This window comes from Ochlerotatus camptorhynchus, unplaced genomic scaffold, assembly GCF_037179485.1.
Source record: "Ochlerotatus camptorhynchus isolate MF236.1 unplaced genomic scaffold, CSIRO-AGI_Acam_v1.1 ptg000222l, whole genome shotgun sequence".
NCBI classification, from domain to species: Eukaryota; Metazoa; Arthropoda; class Insecta; order Diptera; family Culicidae; genus Ochlerotatus; species Ochlerotatus camptorhynchus.
The window spans coordinates 1,706,103-1,725,695 of record NW_027040712.1 but is presented as its reverse complement, the minus strand read 5'-3'; the positions used below and the strand labels follow the sequence as shown (position 1 = coordinate 1,725,695).

The 19,593-nt window shown below is 39.5% G+C and overlaps 7 protein-coding genes across 7 annotated transcripts in view; 3 read left to right on the top strand and 4 right to left on the bottom strand.

Moving 5' to 3' along the window:
- The window catches only part of LOC135703789 (uncharacterized), a 47,580-nt gene extending 45,542 nt beyond the window's left edge, over positions 1–2,038 (bottom strand). Inside the window, exon 1 of the mRNA XM_065225114.1 lies at positions 1,577–2,038. Within this exon, the coding sequence (XP_065081186.1) occupies positions 1,577–1,981 (405 nt within the window). The 5' untranslated portion in view covers positions 1,982–2,038. The remainder of the gene's footprint in view (positions 1–1,576) is intronic.
- Positions 2,039–2,146: 108 nt separating this feature from the next.
- Positions 2,147–2,532, top strand: LOC135703917 (histone H4). The gene has a single exon (XM_065225286.1). The coding sequence runs from the start codon at positions 2,197–2,199 to the stop codon at positions 2,506–2,508; it is 312 nt and encodes a 103-aa protein (XP_065081358.1). The 5' UTR covers positions 2,147–2,196; the 3' UTR covers positions 2,509–2,532.
- A 5,295-nt stretch (positions 2,533–7,827) lies between these two features.
- Positions 7,828–8,224, bottom strand: LOC135703904 (histone H2B-like). The gene has a single exon (XM_065225273.1). It carries the CDS (start codon positions 8,208–8,210, stop codon positions 7,836–7,838), a length of 375 nt encoding a protein of 124 aa, XP_065081345.1. The 5' UTR covers positions 8,211–8,224; the 3' UTR covers positions 7,828–7,835.
- A 2,451-nt stretch (positions 8,225–10,675) lies between these two features.
- On the bottom strand, positions 10,676–11,034 carry LOC135703919 (histone H4). Its single transcript, XM_065225289.1, has one exon. It carries the CDS (start codon positions 11,003–11,005, stop codon positions 10,694–10,696), a length of 312 nt encoding a protein of 103 aa, XP_065081361.1. The 5' UTR covers positions 11,006–11,034; the 3' UTR covers positions 10,676–10,693.
- Positions 11,035–11,223: 189 nt separating this feature from the next.
- Positions 11,224–19,593, top strand: part of LOC135703788 (uncharacterized) — a 29,321-nt gene continuing 20,951 nt past the window's right edge. The window contains exon 1 of the mRNA XM_065225112.1: positions 11,224–11,660. Coding sequence (XP_065081184.1) covers positions 11,252–11,660 — 409 coding nt within the window. The 5' untranslated portion in view covers positions 11,224–11,251. The remainder of the gene's footprint in view (positions 11,661–19,593) is intronic.
- LOC135703897 (histone H2A) lies at positions 13,910–14,421 on the bottom strand. Its single transcript, XM_065225265.1, has one exon. The coding sequence runs from the start codon at positions 14,366–14,368 to the stop codon at positions 13,994–13,996; it is 375 nt and encodes a 124-aa protein (XP_065081337.1). The 5' UTR covers positions 14,369–14,421; the 3' UTR covers positions 13,910–13,993.
- LOC135703905 (histone H2B-like) lies at positions 15,454–15,833 on the top strand. The gene has a single exon (XM_065225274.1). It carries the CDS (start codon positions 15,454–15,456, stop codon positions 15,826–15,828), a length of 375 nt encoding a protein of 124 aa, XP_065081346.1. The 3' UTR covers positions 15,829–15,833.

The following is a 19,593-nucleotide window of genomic DNA, read 5'->3' as shown; positions in this document are numbered from 1 at the left end:
CACAGATTGCCCTGATTTTGAGATATTGGGATACTATTTCGAGGCTTACGCTGAAAAAGGAGTCGTAATTAGGGCAAAATGAATTTCTTATACTTAATCTGGCAATTTATAAACATGATTGAAGATCAAAGAATATTTATTTAATAATCATTGATGCTGTAGTGGTGTGGCTACAAAGCTGCTTTATTTCGTTTTGATTAGGTCTAATGTGAAACATTTATTGAAACTATTTGACAGTTTGAAGAGGAAATCTATCTATTTGACTCTAAATCTGAACCGTAGCTATGGATTAAAGACTATCTGTTTACTACATTTCCATTTAATTTTCCAATATTAACGACCTACCCGGCATCAACCAGTGTATATATCATTTTGTTATTAAACCAACGAGGGTTCAGCTATTGCGCCAAAAACACCTAAAAGCGCGTCATCGCGTTCAAACCAACATCCATGTGGTGATTATAATAATGATGGTGGTTCTTAGTTTGTATAAGTGAGTCAGTTTTTATATGGCATCTATTTGTATACTCTCAACCGTCGAATTCGAAAACTCGTTAACTGTATTCGTTTGCTTCTGCTGTTCATGTATTCGAGAAAGAAAATTTCAAACAGAGTGGTTTAGTTACCGTAAAGCGGGAGCAATTGATCGAACGAACAGTTGAAAATCGACTTGCTATTCGAAAATTAATTAATACATGATGATTTTAAGGCACGTTCTACCTACATTGCTCAAAGCGTTGGTCATACAAACGTTAATAATCTTACAATCCTTTGAACTGATCTTTCGTTCCACTTCGAATGGAAGATAATAATCATATTTTCACACATATAAACAATATTAACGACATTTAAGAACATCAACTCACATTCTGCAGACATTATAGAAGATTAAATGGTAATAAAATAACTGCAATAAATTATGAACAACACATATCAATCAAAATACTAACAATTAAATTCGCCCCAAAGTGATGTCATGAATTGTTTGATAAACATTTATTACAATAAAAGTTACGACAATTATTTGATAAAACATTCTATAAGGCAAAGTGGTAAAGGTAAGTTTACTATTATAATCAGTACTGGTACACAGTTAGTTAGGTAAAGTATCTATAATAAGGCTAAACTAACTAACTGTGGCATCAATAAGAAATAAGCTGCAAACAAAGAAAATATTCTCATTGTTCTGTAGAACGTGTTCAATCTGTCCCCAGTTTACGGTACTGCATGAATAATAATGATAAGCATAGAAAATAACTGAACATCTCTTTTCTGAAAAATACGGTTTGTGACCCTTGGGAATCAATTTAGCGACGAGTATCTTTTCCTACTAAATACACAGTTAACCGTCGTTTCTCGTTTTCGGTATTCGTTAACGCTAGGCTATTCATGTATTCGTGAGAGAATAATGGCAGTACTTTTAAACAGAGCGATATATCTCCCGCACTAATGATGATCATGGGAAATCACCGAAAATATAAAACTCAACTCTTTTCTTTAAAATATGGTTTGTGGCCCTGAAAAGGGCCGTTTTTTTAAACACTTGCGATCACTTTACACCAGATATAATTTAAGCACGTTCACCACGGATACGACGAGCCAGCTGGATGTCCTTTGGCATGATTGTGACACGCTTGGCATGGATGGCGCACAGATTCGTATCTTCGAACAGACCGACCAGATAGGCCTCGCTGGCTTCCTGCAGGGCCATGACGGCCGAGCTCTGGAAGCGCAAATCGGTCTTGAAGTCCTGAGCGATTTCACGGACCAGACGTTGGAAAGGCAACTTGCGGATCAGCAGTTCGGTTGACTTCTGGTAACGGCGGATCTCACGCAGAGCGACGGTTCCTGGCCGGTACCGATGAGGCTTCTTCACACCTCCGGTGGCTGGAGCACTCTTTCGAGCAGCCTTGGTGGCCAGCTGCTTGCGAGGAGCCTTTCCTCCGGTGGATTTACGAGCGGTCTGCTTGGTACGAGCCATTGCAAGTGTTGTTTGAAAGTCGGCAAGATACTGTCTATGAGGGGTCGACCTCGCTGACGGTTGCTTTTATAGTGTGCTCCTGCCTGTGTATAGTCAATTGTTACTGAGCACAAAAGGATGCTGCAAGAGCCTGGAAGGTATATAAGAGCAATCGAGCTGGGGTAGAGATAAGTTTCATTTCATCTGTTCAGCACAGTTCAACCTATCAAGCTACAATGACTGGTCGCGGCAAGGGAGGCAAAGGTCTTGGAAAAGGAGGCGCCAAGCGTCATCGTAAGGTTCTGCGTGATAACATTCAGGGCATCACCAAGCCTGCCATCCGTCGTCTGGCTCGCCGTGGAGGTGTAAAGCGAATCTCTGGGCTGATATACGAGGAAACCCGAGGTGTGCTGAAGGTGTTCCTAGAAAACGTGATCCGGGATGCCGTCACCTACACAGAACACGCAAAGCGCAAGACCGTTACGGCTATGGATGTCGTCTACGCTTTGAAGCGACAAGGACGCACTCTGTACGGTTTTGGAGGTTAAAAACCAACATCATCAACTCTGGCAAAAAACCGGCCCTTTTCAGGGCCACCAAGAATTTTTCTAAAAGAGTAATGATTGGAAGTTTTGTGGATCAAATTTTGCCTATAATTATTATACAAACTTGAAGCATAAGTGCTTCGTTTTTTGAGTGCACATCGACAATATACTTCATGTTTCGCGGTTTTTATATCATTTACGTGCATTTTATAACAAAAACAAAACTAGTTGTTATTTCGACACATCATTTCATATTGCAAATAACTTACAGTATGTTATTTATACTTTGATCTGCTGTTTAGCTGTATCTTTAAACGTTTTATGAAAAATATGGGTTATGGCACTTGAGCTATTGTTTTACCCATAATTAATCTTTAAAAGTTTTATAAAAAATGATTTTCCAAAACCCTGGAAGTTGTCCATTAAAAAGCTGAAAAACTCAGGGAAAATTATTTATAAAAGTAGAGACCCTGTTTTTGCATCATGTTTCAAACATTGGCGTATTCACCGGGTGGCTACGGGGAGCTGTAGAATTAATGTAGCCCGCTCTAAAAGTGTCAATATAATTAATTATTTTCCTTATATAATTTAGCGGGATTTTTTATTTCTTTATATTTTGGGCTCAATTTTTCACCACACTTTGGAAAACTGTTCTACTAGATGTGTTTTCAAGGGCAAATGATTTGGACTTATAGTTTTTGAGATATGTGTCCAGATGAGTGAGTGGTAGTTTTGAGCTTTTCTGGTGGAAAAGCAATGCTATTTAGAATTTTGAATTCCTTCCCACCGATGGCACTAAAATATTTAAATTATCATAACTAGCTCGTCATTTATTTACTTCTGTTAATAATTCAATTGTGGTGTTAGAAGTGAAAAATACGTTCCAATGGAAAACAGCCAAAATGTTGTGCTTTAGAAGTACGCTGAAATCAGATAGATTAGCAGGTATATAAAATTTAAATGTGGATGACAGCTGCTACTTGAATAATCTAAAAAAACTCTTAATTGAGTATTTATTTTTTATTTTTTAGATACACTCTCATGAGAAAGAATGCTTTTTGTTTATTATAGTTATAAAGAAAATTAACCTATTTTTAAAACACACTTTCCATTTATGAACGTAACTGTCATGTTCTTCTTATATGCATTTGAAACTACTCATCGGAAACAGTTGCAGACTTATATTTATGTCTAAGTATTAGTATTGATTTTTAGGCTTGCACGAATACAAGTGGACGAACCTGCACTTATACGTGTGCATTTAGAGAATTAAAAAACAAAACAAGTAGTAAGTTGTATTTGTGCTCAGAAGACAAAATTTGCCTGGGACATAAAAAGCGGTATATTTTCAACATTGGGAGCAATTTAAAAAATATTTTACCTCACTTGGCTGGTAGCAAACAGATGTTTATGTAAAACCGAATCGCAAGTATGTAAAATAAGTACCATCCCCCGGTGGTGAAAATAGGCCATTTTTTGACAATTTGGATACCTGACGGTAAAAAGTCTGTTTACTGTAGCTACTTTAACACAAACAAAATGTGGGTACACTTATAAGAATCTACATTAGGTTGTCAAGAGAGTATTTTCTCCTACCGTATGGGGGTATATTACTGGTTAATTTCCAATTCGGTTTGATATTGGAATTTGAGGGCTTTGCATCTCCCCTTACTTAACCAGCTTGAGAATAATATCGAAAAATTCTACTCAAGGATATGCGCTGGTAACTATTCTCTATTCTCAAACTTTTTTACTGGATCTCCCTATTATGGTTTTTACTCCTACTATGCCTTTCTCAAGGCCCTACTTTGTACTATTAATAAACTTATTCAGTCGATCATACTTAAACTAAATTTTGTCATTTGGCTCAATCATCTGTGTTAACAAGTTTTATCATGTCACGTTATGCAACAATTGTTTGATTCGAAAAAAACATGTCTTGCTGATATAAAAATTTAAATTTAAATGTTGTTGATATTCTCCAGTGCTTGATTATCCAACCCAAAATTTTCAAAATCAGAAATGAACCTCTAAAGAAAACAATCAAATTCATTTAGGGCAAAATGAGTCTTTTGAATATTGTCGACTCCAGTGCCTAAAACCGGGATTTTATCATAAATTAAGCATGAGGCAAACATTTTCCATTGCTTTAGGTGTAAAAACTAACACGACGCGTCCTTCAGCGCTATAGTTGTGTAACATGAAAATAATCATTTTGCATTTAATCCAAATGTTGACAAATGTTGTTATGTCAAAAATTCAGATTCATGTAAGTAGTTGGTCTATATGTTAAGGTTGACTTTATTTTCAGCTAAGCTGAGTGTAGAAGAAATGATTTTTATCAGCCCTGGTGTTCAGGGAAAAGCATGTGTACAGTTTTCTTTTAAATAAATTTGTAACAAAATTAAATGACTAGCGTAACACAGTTACATGGAGCCGTTAAAGTGAACAAGTATTCATGTCCATTGACCTGTCATTGACGAAAAATGAATGAGATTTTGACGAAGGTCTGCCGGTGATAATCTACGCAGCTCCGGTGTGGGAATCATGTGCACAGACTCATAAGAAGAAAATTCAGGTCGCTCAGAATAAAGTGATGAGGATGTTCCTTGATATTTCCTTCTACACAAGAATTTCAGACCTCCACCGAACGTTGCAAAATTAGGTTTGATTTTTTCTACATAAAGTCTAGATTTGTGCAGGCATGCAACACACCAGAACATGCTTTGATAAACAATTTGTATATATATAGTTAGTTGTGCGTATATTGCAAACATACGTAAGTTGTAATTTTAAATTGTGTTTTTATGTCTCCTTTTATCCAATTTGAAACAAATCCATCAAGATGTTCATTCTCTACACAGGCCTCAGGAAGGCCATAGGGTACTTGAGTGAACCCAAGTCAGCTGATGCCTCTATATTGACCTAGAGGTAAATTGATCCGATCGCTATTGAAGAAATCCCTGAAAGCAACAGACGTCACCCACTGTCTACCCTAGCTTCGGTGGGAGGGGGAGAGTAAAGGATAATTAGCCTCAATACTTAGCCGGCATTCAACTAAAATCACTAATTACTATATCACGATTTTTCTTCATTATTGGGTTCGTCACTTCCCCGAGTTGAAGTCATTTCGCTCTGTTTCGCCCAACAGACTTGCTTTTTTTTTCTTGATTTGTTTTCCGTTCGGAGTACCAATGCTACCGACGCCAAGGAGGCAGCTTTCACACCTGGACCCTACCTATCAATCCATTAACTCATAGACCGGTGACTAACGGCATTACTTCCTTTCCGAAGGAAGGCGTGGTCATACAACTGGCTTGAAGTTCCTATTTGAATTTTAAAAATCCGATGGAGACGCACGGTGCATCGTACAATTGGCTTGCTGTTTGAGTTTGAATTTTCAAATCCGATGGAGACGCACGGTTGACACTGGAACCTCCACTTACGAATCAAACCGGGGGTTCAAAAATCGAAGCAGTACAGAAAACAAGTCTCGTTATTTGAGATTTACTTCGTAACCACATTTAAAAAATGTTGTCACCCACAATATGGGTATTTGCAGAATCGGGGACTGGATTTTTTTTTTAAATTCTTTATTAAAGAGATTTTTAGGCTTAGGCTAGTTCATCTCTAATCGGGGACTGGAAATTTATGTCTGAATTCATTTTCAAATCCAATATGGCGGCTTCACGTTACATAAAAACTGAAAAATACTATCAAATTAAGGTATTCTAGGAATCGGGAGGCGTGTAGGGACTGGACATTCCAGCAACTTCCGGTTACAGAAAAACTGAAACATAGAAAATGTCCCCATACAAATTAGATATTGCACTGGTAAAACGGTAAACAAACCCCTTTAAAATAAACGATTGTACCATTAACAAAGGAATTACAAAGTATCCGTAAGTAAAAAAAAATGTGTACCCATAAATAAATCATCGCCCAACAAACAATTTGAGCTGAATAAAAACTGAATAAGCTATTTTTTAGCTGAAGAAGCATATGATTGCCTGAATAGGTACTTATTCAGCTTGCAATGTTTGATAGGTATGCACCCAGAAACATTGGGAAAATGAATTCTGAACTAATCTGTTCTACAACCAAACGACCATAGTTACATGAAGATTTTTTCCGAAGACGGAAAGTTCAAAGCTAGGCAGGATCTCGTGATATAATACATCAGATTCAATATGTATACTTACGCTGCGTGGTGAGTGAATTCTGAACTATTAAGTTCACCAGTTAATTCACCTTAACTACTATGGACAATCTCTCAAACTGATACAGTATATTTAAACGTACACTAGCGCCACAGTACGGAAAAATTCTGAACTAATGCGTCCACCAACCATAACGTCTTGATATCTTGAATAACTTTGCTGAAGACTGCACGTTTGTATATGGCCATGGTCTGGAGATATTCTATGTTAAAGACTGTAAACCCAAATCCCCCCAAACGCATATGTTATTCTAGCACCTTACCACCCACCGTTCCGATTAAACAATCTCACCACCTATCTTCACACAGTGTTCCCAAATAAACAGATGTGAAATCATGCAAAATAAATTATCATGAGTTTTAAATCGACTGGCTTTCTTATTTTAAGTTGAATTGTAGTACTTGCTTCAACATTTCAAGGATAGAAGTTTGATAAGCTCCATAAGTATAGAGTTGTTTACTCTACGTAAAAGTAGCCTTGTTCTCTTCTTCGCATTTCAAGCTTATTGCTTATCGGATGTTGTGTCCTCTTAACTTAGGTGTTCTAGATGCACTTCCACAGTTATTAGTTGATAGCTTTAGGTACCTGTACAACATTTGCATTAGTATAATTGAGTGGCTAGTACAGTCATACACTATGCGCAGCGAAGTTGAGAAAGGTTTCAACCCAAAAAATGCCTAGAACGGACCAGGAATTGAACTCAGCCGCCTCTAGCATGGTCTTGCTTTAGAGCTGCATCTTTACCGACTGTGCACTTTTAAAATTAGATAGTGATTATTTTCAGTTTTTGCACTTTTTGCTTTTAGAATTCTTAAAAACGACTATATAAAAATAACTTCAAAATGCATGTTGAGCTGATGGACCTTGTTATGTTTGCATCAATTGCAACGTTAAGAAACTCACTGAATGATTATATTGTCTTAAAATAAGAGGCACATGATCAGAACCGTGATATTTAACGTTTTCCCGACGATAAAAGTATCTGCCCATTTAACCCTAACCTCTCCTACATTCAAACTAAAAAATTGCATTCAAAATTAAACTCTTTTACACTGGAAATTGATTTGTGGCCCTGAAAAGGGCCGATTGATTGTTTAGTTTGGTACGAATCTACTTGGAGCTGGTATATTTGGTGACGGCCTTGGTTCCTTCTGAGACGGCGTGCTTGGCCAACTCACCCGGCAGCAGCAGACGGACAGCGGTTTGGATTTCGCGGGAAGTGATCGTCGAGCGTTTGTTGTACTGAGCCAGACGGGACGACTCAGCAGCGATACGTTCGAAGATGTCATTGACGAAGCTGTTCATGATGCTCATGGCCTTCGACGAGACTCCGGTGTCCGGGTGGACCTGCTTCAACACCTTGTAGATGTAGATGGCATAGCTTTCCTTCCTGCGCGACTTCCTCTTCTTCTTGTCTCCCTTGACGATGGCCTTCTGAGCCTTGCCGGACTTCTTTGCGGCCTTTCCACTGGTTTTCGGTGCCATAGTAAAGCTGTTGAGTTGGGTAGAGAAACACTAATAATTTCGCTTAGACGATGGTGTCTCGTTTTATACCCGTAGCATAACAACCGAAGCTCGTACCCTTTTATGTATTTTGCTACCCACTGTATGCATTGTACCCTCCTTGTATTTGTAACATGCTGCAAGGCACAGGCAAAAAGAACCCTAGTTTTGTGTAGCTGAAAAGGCATTATATCAAACTACGCACTTTTGAACATTTAGGTGCTCTGAGAGTGGCATGTACGAGCGTCAATTTTGATATAAATTTTAGTCATAACCAACGCAAAATATAGCTCAATCAAACGTACTTTTCATCGAGCAACGAACTTTTCAGTCTCGGAGCACTTAATATTACATTACATGTTTGTTTTCGTTTCACCTTTCATGTCCAAAATTGATTCCGTCACGTGTAAAATTAGTTATTTAAGTGTGTATGAATTCAAAAAGATGGGGATTATTCAAAACAGGCCTGATATAATATTAATCCCTTGAAATGCACAAACAGTCTATACACAATGGAATTTTATCATCATTTTACTCCTAATCCTGCTGAAGTGGCTTCATTTTATCATTGAGCTCATTTTCTACACCAACTTTTGGCACGAGACTGCAAAAAAAACAATACTATGACATTTTTGTGTTAATATGCTATTTGGGAGTATGCGACTATAAAAACCATCACCCACAAATTTATAGTAAAATAAATCACTCAACACTAGGTCGGGCCTTGAAAAGTTAAATATGAACTAATCGTAAGTTATACGTATTAAGTTGAAAAAATCGTCGATTTGATTCGAAACGCAAGGCTGTTCGCTTGAAACACAAAAGCTTAAACCAAATTTCTTTACCTTGATGGTCGTCGACATATGTACAATACGAGAATAACTTATCGTAAAGAAACATATCAGTAAACCAAAACGACAGTTGCGAATCAGTACGAAGCTCACTATCGAGAAGGGCCAACTTGAAGATAGTAAAAAGAAGGACCTTCAACAACGTATAAAAGCAGTTTGATTTCAATAAGCCATTTGAAAATTTATAGTTTTGTCGATGTTGAAGACAGTTCACAATCTCGAATTCAAAATAAAAATAATAAATAAATATTTAAGAGTCGAAAATCAACCATAGCTAGTCTGTATCCAGTGTGCAAAACGCATGTCAAAAGAAATATGCAAAAATTATGGAATGGATAATTGTATTCGCCTGATTTTTGAAACAATGTATACATATTTTACACCCAAGAATCTGGAAAACGGAACAGTAGGATTTTAAAAGAATATAAAGTGGCAATGGAATTTTTTAAATCGAAATTTCAAAAGCCTATTCGTAATATGTGTGGTTTTTTTTGTGGTAGCTTATTAAATGTATGCATGTATTGAATTTAACCAAGAATATAGGTGTTTGTCTTGTCTTGTTCGGTATGTTTATTTTCGATCGTTATCATAAAATTGCTGAAAAAAATATCCCTTTTTATTTGCATTACATTAAAGTTTATTTAGTCGTTTTTGTTTAATACTGCTTTTTAGTGTTCGGGTTAATTTTGCTATTGTAAATGTTACAAATTATTCCCTCTTATCGGTTGGTTTAACAGTTCGAACAATATCATGTTGTTCTGTTTATTTTAATTTGTTTACTTTTCTTCCGAACCCAATTTAAACTTACTATTTATACTATATACATCCTATATTGACCAAATCTAGCAATAGGTATTCCTAATCGTAAGTCATGCTCAAACTAGGGCTCGGTGGCATCTTTCGTAATCATGCTCATTTTTTTTTCAAAAAGTTAGCACTTAAATATCGAATTCTACTTATCATTCTGATCAATGCTTCTTTTCCTAAGACCAACTTTACTTGCCGGGATCCCGATTGACCATCTCTTCTACCAGTTTTCGCTTGATTCCATCGGATTTACATTTGCAATCCGTTAGCTTTGTTTTTCATCAAGGATGCCAGAGACGAAACGGTTTCCGTTCGGTTATATTCCTGGTGATCAGGCAAACTATCCAATGCCGTCTGTGACACAGGTACATTTGGTACTACCTTTGTTATCCCGTTCGTCTGAACCTACCAAACCAGGCGTGATTTCAGCTCTGCGGATGGAACAATATATTACCGCAAAATCTCCGATGGTATGATCCTGTTGGATTTCATTTTCAGTTTGAATCTTGTAAAAACATTGTTAAAATTACTTGGAAACATTAGGGGAATAAGGATTTACTTACCATTCTTACCGGTGCTACATTTCTGTTCATATTTGCTATTTGTTATTGAATAAAGCCATTACTTCAACAACACGTAAAGCATAGTTTTCTTATCACAAACTTGAAAATATATGCAATTTGACAGATCTCAAGTTTATCACCACTACTGCTACAGCACAATTTAAAGTTGCAAATTAAAGCTCTCTTTTAATGCATTTTGTGGCCCTGAAAAGGGCCGTTTTTTGCCAGAGTTGATGATGCTGATTTAACCTCCGAAGCCATACAGAGTGCGTCCCTGACGCTTCAGAGCGTAGACAACGTCCATGGCCGTGACGGTTTTACGCTTGGCATGTTCAGTGTAGGTGACGGCATCCCGGATCACATTTTCAAGGAAAACCTTCAGCACACCTCGGGTTTCCTCATAGATCAGACCAGAGATACGCTTGACACCACCACGACGAGCCAGACGACGGATGGCGGGCTTGGTGATTCCCTGGATGTTATCACGCAGAACCTTGCGATGACGCTTGGCACCTCCTTTACCGAGTCCTTTGCCTCCCTTGCCACGTCCAGTCATTGTTTATGCTGTTTGATGCTGTCTTCGGATACGGTTGAAACGAATGTGATGCTTTCTCCGACAATGAGTGCCTCTTTTATACCCACTCGGGGGTTAATTTCTTCTTGTTAGTCGTTGTACTCTTGTTCTTCCATGATTTGTGATTGGTTGAACATAGAAAAAGTATGCTATAAAATAGAGGGGAAGACGGTTCACATTTTTATTCAACAGCATCGACTCATCGTTTTCGCATCGAATATAAGCATAATGGCTCGTACTAAGCAGACCGCTCGTAAGTCCACCGGAGGCAAGGCTCCTCGCAAACAGCTGGCCACCAAAGCCGCTCGCAAGAGCGCTCCAGCCACCGGAGGAGTGAAGAAGCCTCATCGCTACCGGCCAGGAACCGTCGCTCTGCGTGAGATCCGCCGTTACCAAAAATCGACCGAACTGCTGATCCGCAAGTTACCTTTCCAACGTCTGGTCCGTGAAATCGCTCAGGACTTCAAGACCGATCTGCGCTTCCAAAGTTCGGCCGTCATGGCCCTACAGGAAGCCAGCGAGGCCTATCTGGTCGGTCTGTTTGAAGATACCAACCTGTGCGCCATCCACGCCAAGCGTGTCACGATCATGCCAAAGGACATCCAGCTGGCTCGTCGTATCCGTGGTGAACGCGCTTAAATCTCTCCGTCGCAACCTTACAAAACGGCCCTTTTCAGGGCCACTACAAACATTCCACAAGAGAGTTGAGAATGCTTTCAGCAAGCCAGTTAAGGCTGCAGGACACATGAACACCAACAAGTTGAACGCATATTACACATCGTACAGCAGTTGACCGAACTTGATGATTTAGAAAAAAAAGTTAAAGTCATAACAAAGTTTCCGTAGGAGAACCTGCAGAAGGATCATTACTGTATGATTCACCCATCAATAGGTATTGAATTCGAGTACCCAACAAACAATTTGATTTGATCAACAGCTGAATAAACCATTTTTGGGTGAAGAAGCTTGTTTTTGCCTGAATTAGCTCTTGTCTTACATTCAATGTTTGTTGGGTAGTTCAGATCGAACGTGTGTCCTTGTGGGACGACTTCCCAGCCGCTGGCTCAGGCCAACCGAGCACGTTAGCCTGTGTGTGTTTTTTGTGGACTCTGTACCACGAGGAGGTGCACTCGTATGGTGTCGCAGCGCTCGCTCGCTGTCTACGAACGTACCGTACTGTGCACCAGTGGTGTGCAGGGCCAGTCTGCGATGATTTGCCAACCCGACCCATATGCTTGCTGCTCTACATGAGATATACCCGAACCAGTGTTTTATGTTTGTTGCTCTCGAAATCAGGAAACCAAACCCTAGGCAGGATTTGACCGTAACTAAATACGCGTCAGAAGACCGTAACTATATGCGCGTCAGAAAGTGAACTACAGGACACATGAACCCCGACAAATTGAACGCATATTGCATATCGTATAACAGTAAGATAAAACCATTTTGGAGTGCCTATACAATACATAGCTTCTTCAGAACTAGCTGTTCGAGGAAAACCTCTTTTGATGTTACAAGTCAGAAAATTACTCAATTTATTGCAGGCAAACAGTTCACTTCCAAAGCGGAGATTAATGAACACTTACCGGGATCCAGTTAACCTATGTCAAGGAGTTATTTCAGTTCCATGGTTACTACTGTTGATGTCTTTGTTTTTTTTATGGGATTTTAAACATAACGATCATTCATTCCAGTCGGGTTACTACTGCCTAATCAATCATTATAAATATCACACCACACTTCAAATTGAACATTACGCACAGCACTATTTATCGCCTCACTTGAACTTTAATCTCAGCCGTCATCTGCTCTTTTTCTGTTAATTCTCGCGTCACTTTTCAAATAGACCAATGTAACAAATGTAAACAAATCGAGTTAAGCGATACAAACTATTGCTCTTCTTTCATTGTATGCGATACAAAAACATCCATTCAAATTTACTTTCATTTATTTAAGATAATCGTTGTTCAAAAATTGTCCAATGTACAGTTTGAAATGATGGGTACATGTTTGTAACTTCGGTCATTCGGACTACCTTACATGAATGGTGCTCATTTTCTAAAGGTGGGGCCAATCTAAAGTTAGATACTCTACTATGACATCTGTGAATGGGAATCTAGTATCATGTAGAACAAATCGTCAAATGTAATACTAATTGATTATGTCATTGAGAAAAATCGTCCAATGTAACATGTCCGATGTACAACTTGACTAATCAAAACTTCCTATATGGTTTTTGCTATATTGTATACACACTAATCGAGTCAGTACGGTTTTACCGAGTTTTTGAATTGCGGAACTGTTCGGTAAAAGTTTAAAAATCTGTGGATAATTTATTAATTAGAAAATTTGTTCTGAACTTGTACATACTTAGTTTTGTTAACTCCATTTAATGATAGAAAATAAAATTGGTCAATTTCATTGATTCTTTACTGATAACGGTCATTTGAATTTTACCGACTTTTTCAGCAATTCAAAAACCCAGTAAAAAATACTGACTCCTGTAAAAAAATCTTAGTGTGTACTGTTTCTACTGAATTTTCAATGTCAGTACATTAAAAATAGTTTTGCAAAATGTATTGTTTCTAAACAGTTAAAATAATAATCTGTCGAACTTCAACTTCGATTTTCTCAAAATGGTGGATATATTACATTGGTCTATTTGAAAAATGACGAGAGAATTAATTTCTTTCCACTGCATCAATTCACACCAGAGGTCCTAGAATAGCTGTCCAGAGTTATTAAATCACGGGTGGTATTTATATGCAATAGTCAACAAAGAAAACATGTTTCATCTCTAATTTTACTGTCTTTCATAGGAATGAAAGACTGAAATAATTTTGACAATGAAAATATTCCCTCATTTCGATCATAAGAAATGCCAATACAACAAACTCTTTAGATAGGAAAATCAAATTGGTCGTCCTGAAAAGGACGGTTTTGTATGATGGGTGTGGTCTCTGACCAAATTTAAGCCTTCTTTTCGGTCTTTTTGGGCAACAGGACGGCCTGGATGTTTGGCAGGACACCACCCTGAGCGATGGTCACTCCGGACAGCAGTTTGTTCAACTCCTCGTCGTTGCGAATGGCCAACTGCAGGTGACGTGGAATAATTCTGGTCTTCTTGTTGTCACGGGCGGCGTTTCCTGCCAACTCCAGAACTTCAGCGGCCAGATATTCCATCACGGCAGCCAGGTAGACGGGAGCACCGGCACCAACGCGCTCGGCGTAGTTGCCCTTCCTGAGCAGACGGTGAATACGACCGACTGGGAACTGCAATCCAGCGCGGCTCGAGCGGGACTTTGCCTTTCCCTTAACTTTTCCTCCTTTGCCACGGCCAGACATGGTTCGATGTAGTAGGGTAGATAACGATGTGAAAATAAAATGAGCAACTCAATGCTGAACGTATACTGATGTCGTTTTAGCTCTTGGATGGTGCTCTTATACCTGCGTCGAGCAGCATATTATGAGTATAAGGCGGGTAGCATAACACTGGGTAGTAGACTGATGCAAAATTTGAAATTTTCGCTCCACAATACTTAAACGATTCCAAATCGGATCTTGGTAAACCTCTCAAAATTTGAACCCATTTGGTGAGAAACTGAGATGGCACAAACCATTTGAACTTTGTATTGGAATTACTATGGTAAAACCAAGATTTTTGTTCATGTCTATCTAATAATTCACTTTATCTGTCTGTTTCAAAAACTTTCAACTGTACTTGTAGGAAATTTTCCCAGCTACAACTTTACTGAAAATCACTTTTTGATTAAATGCAAGGATCGAAAGTTATCAATGGTTCAATGCGCTGATGTCTTATGATCATGCTCAATCAACTGCTCAGCAGGCAACATTGGTGTTTCTGGGGCGTTGAATAGGACACAAAAATCATGGCTACTATGTCACACTGCAAAATACAGTGTTGCCTACAGAGCAGCTGCTTGATCATGTCATAAGTTTACCAATCTCTTAAATAATTAATAACTTTTTCCTGTCCCGTTTTACACAGAAACGATCTTCACCAAAGTTGTAGCTGAGAAAATTTTCTATAAGAATGACTATCGAACTGTTTCGCAGCCCTATATGGAAAAAGACTAACAGGCAATAAACAAAAATTTGAGATTTCCCATAGGAATTTACATGCAAACTTCAAATGGCTTGTGCGAAGTCTGTTTCTAACCAAATGAGTTGTAACTTTGGGAGGCTAATTAGGACCCGATTTGAAACCATTTAAGCACTGTGGAGCGAAAAAGTAAAATTTTGCATCAGTCTACTGGGTAGCATAACACTGGGTAGCATAACACTGGGTAGCATAACACTGGTTTTTGATTAAAATACATACCGTCGTTTATACCCGTAGCATATAAAACGAGACACCATCGTCTAAGCGAAATTATTAGTGTTTCTCTACCCAACTCAACAGCTTTACTATGGCACCAAAAACCAGTGGAAAGGCCGCAAAGAAGTCCGGCAAGGCTCAGAAGGCCATCGTCAAGGGAGACAAGAAGAAGAGGAAGTCGCGCAGGAAGGAAAGCTATGCCATCTACATCTACAAGGTGTTGAAGCAGGTCCACCCGGACACCGGAGTCTCGTCGAAGGCCATGAGCATCATGAACAGCTTCGTCAATGACATCTTCGAACGTATCGCTGCTGAGTCGTCCCGTCTGGCTCAGTACAACAAACGCTCGACGATCACTTCCCGCGAAATCCAAACCGCTGTCCGTCTGCTGCTGCCGGGTGAGTTGGCCAAGCACGCCGTCTCAGAAGGAACCAAGGCCGTCACCAAATATACCAGCTCCAAGTAGATTCGTACCAAACTAAACAATCAATCGGCCCTTTTCAGGGCCACAAATCTATTTCTAGTGTGAAAGAGTTGAATTTTGAATGCAATTTTTAATTTGAGTACATTTTATATTGTATAGAGCAATTTAGGTAGGTGCTGTTGTATTTGTCATTAAGATTTCATACTTATGGAGACTAACAACATTTCATGATGTTTTTGTTGAAGATGGAGTACTGTCTTGAAATAAGAAAGTTATTCAATTTAGTATCCAAGCTAATTTATTTTCCATTATTTCCCAGCTAACGGCCCCGGTGGTGTAGGGGTAAGCATGATTACCTCTCACCCCAACAGGCCTGGGTTCAATCCCAGTCGGCGCCGCCGGGATGTTCTGAGGCATAACATCTCTGATCACGCCTTCCTTCGGATGGGAAGTAAAGCCGTTGGTCCCCGGTTCATGAGTTGATGGGTCGATAGGTAGGGTCCAGGTGTGGGAGCTGCCTTCCTGGCACGTCGGTAGCATTGGTGCTCAGCACGGAAAACAAGATCGACGGAAAAAATGTTGGGGGTTGGGATGGTAAAATCGGAACGATGGGTGGTATAGTGCTAAATTAACATATGCGTTTGGGAGGGATTTCTCTTTACTGACTCCATAGAATATCTCCAGACGAGTTCCTGTGAGGGGTAAATTTATTGCGATTGATTCTCACACCCAACTCTTGATTCGCCTGAAAAATGTACGGAGACGCCAGTTCCAAAGAACGAGGTGATTGCTTCTTGAATGGTCTTACTTCGGAACGAAAGCTTAGGGCGGCTCGTCAAGAATCTGGATGACCGCTCCCTTTGCCCTTTGCTTTACAGCATTACATTCCTCCCCTCGGAGACGATTGCTGTTCACAGATGATAGCGCAATAACCGTCAAGGGTAGGATGCCTCGCGAAATAACAAACAAGCCCCAACGATGCCTTGACGCCTTTACTGATTATGCCACCACGTGGAAAATCAAAATCAATGCCTCCAAAACACAAACAATCATCTTCCTTCATCGGCAATCGCCCAAACTAAAACCGGCTTCCTCTTGTACTGTAATCATGGATGGCACAAGGGTTCAGTGGTCCGCCGAAGTAACCTATCTCGGGATGTTGTTTCACGAAAAGCTCCTATTCCACTCTCATGTAGAGAATACCGTAGTCAAGCGTTCCGCCTTTGTTAGATGTATGTATCCACTAATTTGCCGCAAATCCCGCCCCTCAAGGGTGAACAAACTGGCTGTCTACAAACAAATTATAGCACTTGCGATCCTCTACACACAGCCGGCGCCGGTGGCGTAGTTGTAAGCGTGACTGCTTTCTAACACCCCAATGGGTCTGGGTTCAATCCCAGCCGAGGTCGGTGGGATTTTTCTGAGGCATAAAAAATCTCTGGTCACGTCTTCCTTCGGAAGGGAAGTAAAGCCGTTGGTCCCGGCCCATGTGTGTGTTGAATTGAATGGGTGCGATATCCTACGCAGGTGTGGAAGCTGCCTTCCTGCACATTCGATTGTCGTCAATGGATGGCAATGGAGATCCTCTACACAGCTTCGGTAAGGGAATCATGTCTACAGATTCATAGGAACAAAATCCAGGTCGCTCAGAACAGAGTGCTTAGGATGATCTTTGATCGTCCCTTTGACACTAGAATAACAAATTTACACGAAGAGGCGAACGTTCCAAAATTGATGACATTAAGACTAGTTTTGTGCAAAAATGCAATACATCAGAACATGCTTTGATAAGCAATTTGTATATAGCAGATTAGGTGTATATAGTAGTTGTAGGTTAGTTGTAGTTGTAGATAGTAGTTATAAGTAGTCTCCTTTTTCAATTCAAAACAAATCAATCCCACCAAGGTGGTCATACTCTAAAACAGGCCTGATTTCAAATGTACTAAAGTTGAAAAGTCGCATCTGTGTCACTTTATAATTCAAACATGTTAACCAAACAAATACAAGAAATAAAGATCATTTAAAGTCAAAAATAATAAAAAAAAAAAATAACCGATCATGAGACCTTAGTGATAAATGTATTAAATAATATGAAAAATTAACATTCAAAGTGTGAAGTAATGATATTGGGTTGTTAGCGGAATGTTTTAAATAAACACCAAAAATGTTATCTTCAATTTAATCCCAGTTAATAATTTTTGGTATCTATGGCAGATACGTATTTCGTCTACAATGTGCAGTCTTCATCAGTGTCGTTCCCACTAAATGAGCATGAGCATGAGCATGATTGACCGCCCACGGTTACTACTCTGTTATTGCCAGACCAGCTGTAATTACACAGAGAACCAAAAGACGATGCTTGGGACTAGCAATCATCCTCAATGTGTAAAAACTGGTGATCTCGAATTAGGCAATACCAGCGCCAGCCGCGCCTGAACGCAGGTCAAGAAAGGAATGGGTAGGAATGTGTTGACGTGACACTCGCTTTGATGGAAGCCGAGGAGTCCTCTGCACTTCCACGAGGAATCACAGGGATGTTGGGTAAGAGGGTTGGGTTTGCAGCAGGGTTCGTTTTGGTAAACGATAAGCTGAATTGATGTCCTAATGATCGTATAACGCGAAGGAGCTTGGGATTGAACCCACGGTCTTCTGCTCACGTTTGCTACTAGGCAGATGAGCTCCTTTTTAATCATTGACGTATCTTGAATGTGGCTGGGCTTGAGATTAGACTCATGATGTTCTGCTCAGTAAGCAAAAACGGTTGCTCTAAGGTCACCGAGCCTCTCATATCACATTATAGCGTTACTCAAGTTTTTATAACTATTCAAACCCGGCACCGACGAAAACGAAAAGTTTTACAAAATACACGATAAACAAGCGATCTTACCATGCATTTTTAATATGAAATGATCTGGGACCGCGTTTTTCTCTTCAGTTAGCAAGCCACTGCAACCGACGATCTTTGAAATCCTAAAACTAAAAGCTACGAAAGAGTACTTAGGCCTTCATTAAGATCCACTTTCACGCGACGTTCAATTTTTCGATTTTCTCTTTACGCATGGTTCAGACAATCATAAAAAGCTATGACTGTCATGACGATTGGTTAAGACCTGGTTAAACAAGCTATTCAAATGAAATTACGTTCTAGAGTTTCACTTGGAATGTAGTGAACAACAGAAGTACGCGAGAATTCATATTTTCAGCGGTTGATGTTTAATTTTAAATATACCAACGGTACTGCCTACGACTACGACGGAGATTACGATAGCGACTACGACGGCGCCTACGACAAAGACAACAGAGAATTTGTAACTTACTATTTGTCTAGGATAAACACCTTTGCCCGGCACCTCCACTGGTTCTTCATGTCCGCTATCTGTCACTGTTTGCAAAATATCTAATAGCAATTATCTTCCAATACCAATACTTCCTGCATTGCCATGGTAATCTGGGAGGAGGTTCGCATCTAGTGCTTTCCCCAGGAACCGTTCACGGCCACCAGCTACTGCCCGTCCAGTCTTGGGCGTATCCAGCGAGACATCCTTCAGCTTACTTACAATCTCCGTCACTCGATGCAAATCTCAGGCACACTTACGCTAGTTACAAAAAACACTCCCGTGCAAAGAAACGGATCCAATAAACGTTACTCTTGCGAAAGCACACCCGTCGTCGTCGAACGGCAAAAAAAGGAATCGGTGGGCAATTTTGTGATATGGATTTCCAAAATCAACCGGGAATGTACGAATTTCACCACACCCAACTACGAAACACGTTCAGAAGCACTTTTGTTACACTTTCGTTCGAAAA

Excerpts from the sequence above, each read along its gene's own strand:
- LOC135703904 (XM_065225273.1), bottom strand. The coding sequence starts at position 8,210 with ATGGCACCGAAAACCAGTGGAAAGGCCGCAAAGAAGTCCGGCAAGGCT.
- LOC135703917 (XM_065225286.1), top strand. The coding sequence starts at position 2,197 with ATGACTGGTCGCGGCAAGGGAGGCAAAGGTCTTGGAAAAGGAGGCGCC.
- LOC135703905 (XM_065225274.1), top strand. The coding sequence starts at position 15,454 with ATGGCACCAAAAACCAGTGGAAAGGCCGCAAAGAAGTCCGGCAAGGCT.
- LOC135703897 (XM_065225265.1), bottom strand. The coding sequence starts at position 14,368 with ATGTCTGGCCGTGGCAAAGGAGGAAAAGTTAAGGGAAAGGCAAAGTCC.
- LOC135703919 (XM_065225289.1), bottom strand. The coding sequence starts at position 11,005 with ATGACTGGACGTGGCAAGGGAGGCAAAGGACTCGGTAAAGGAGGTGCC.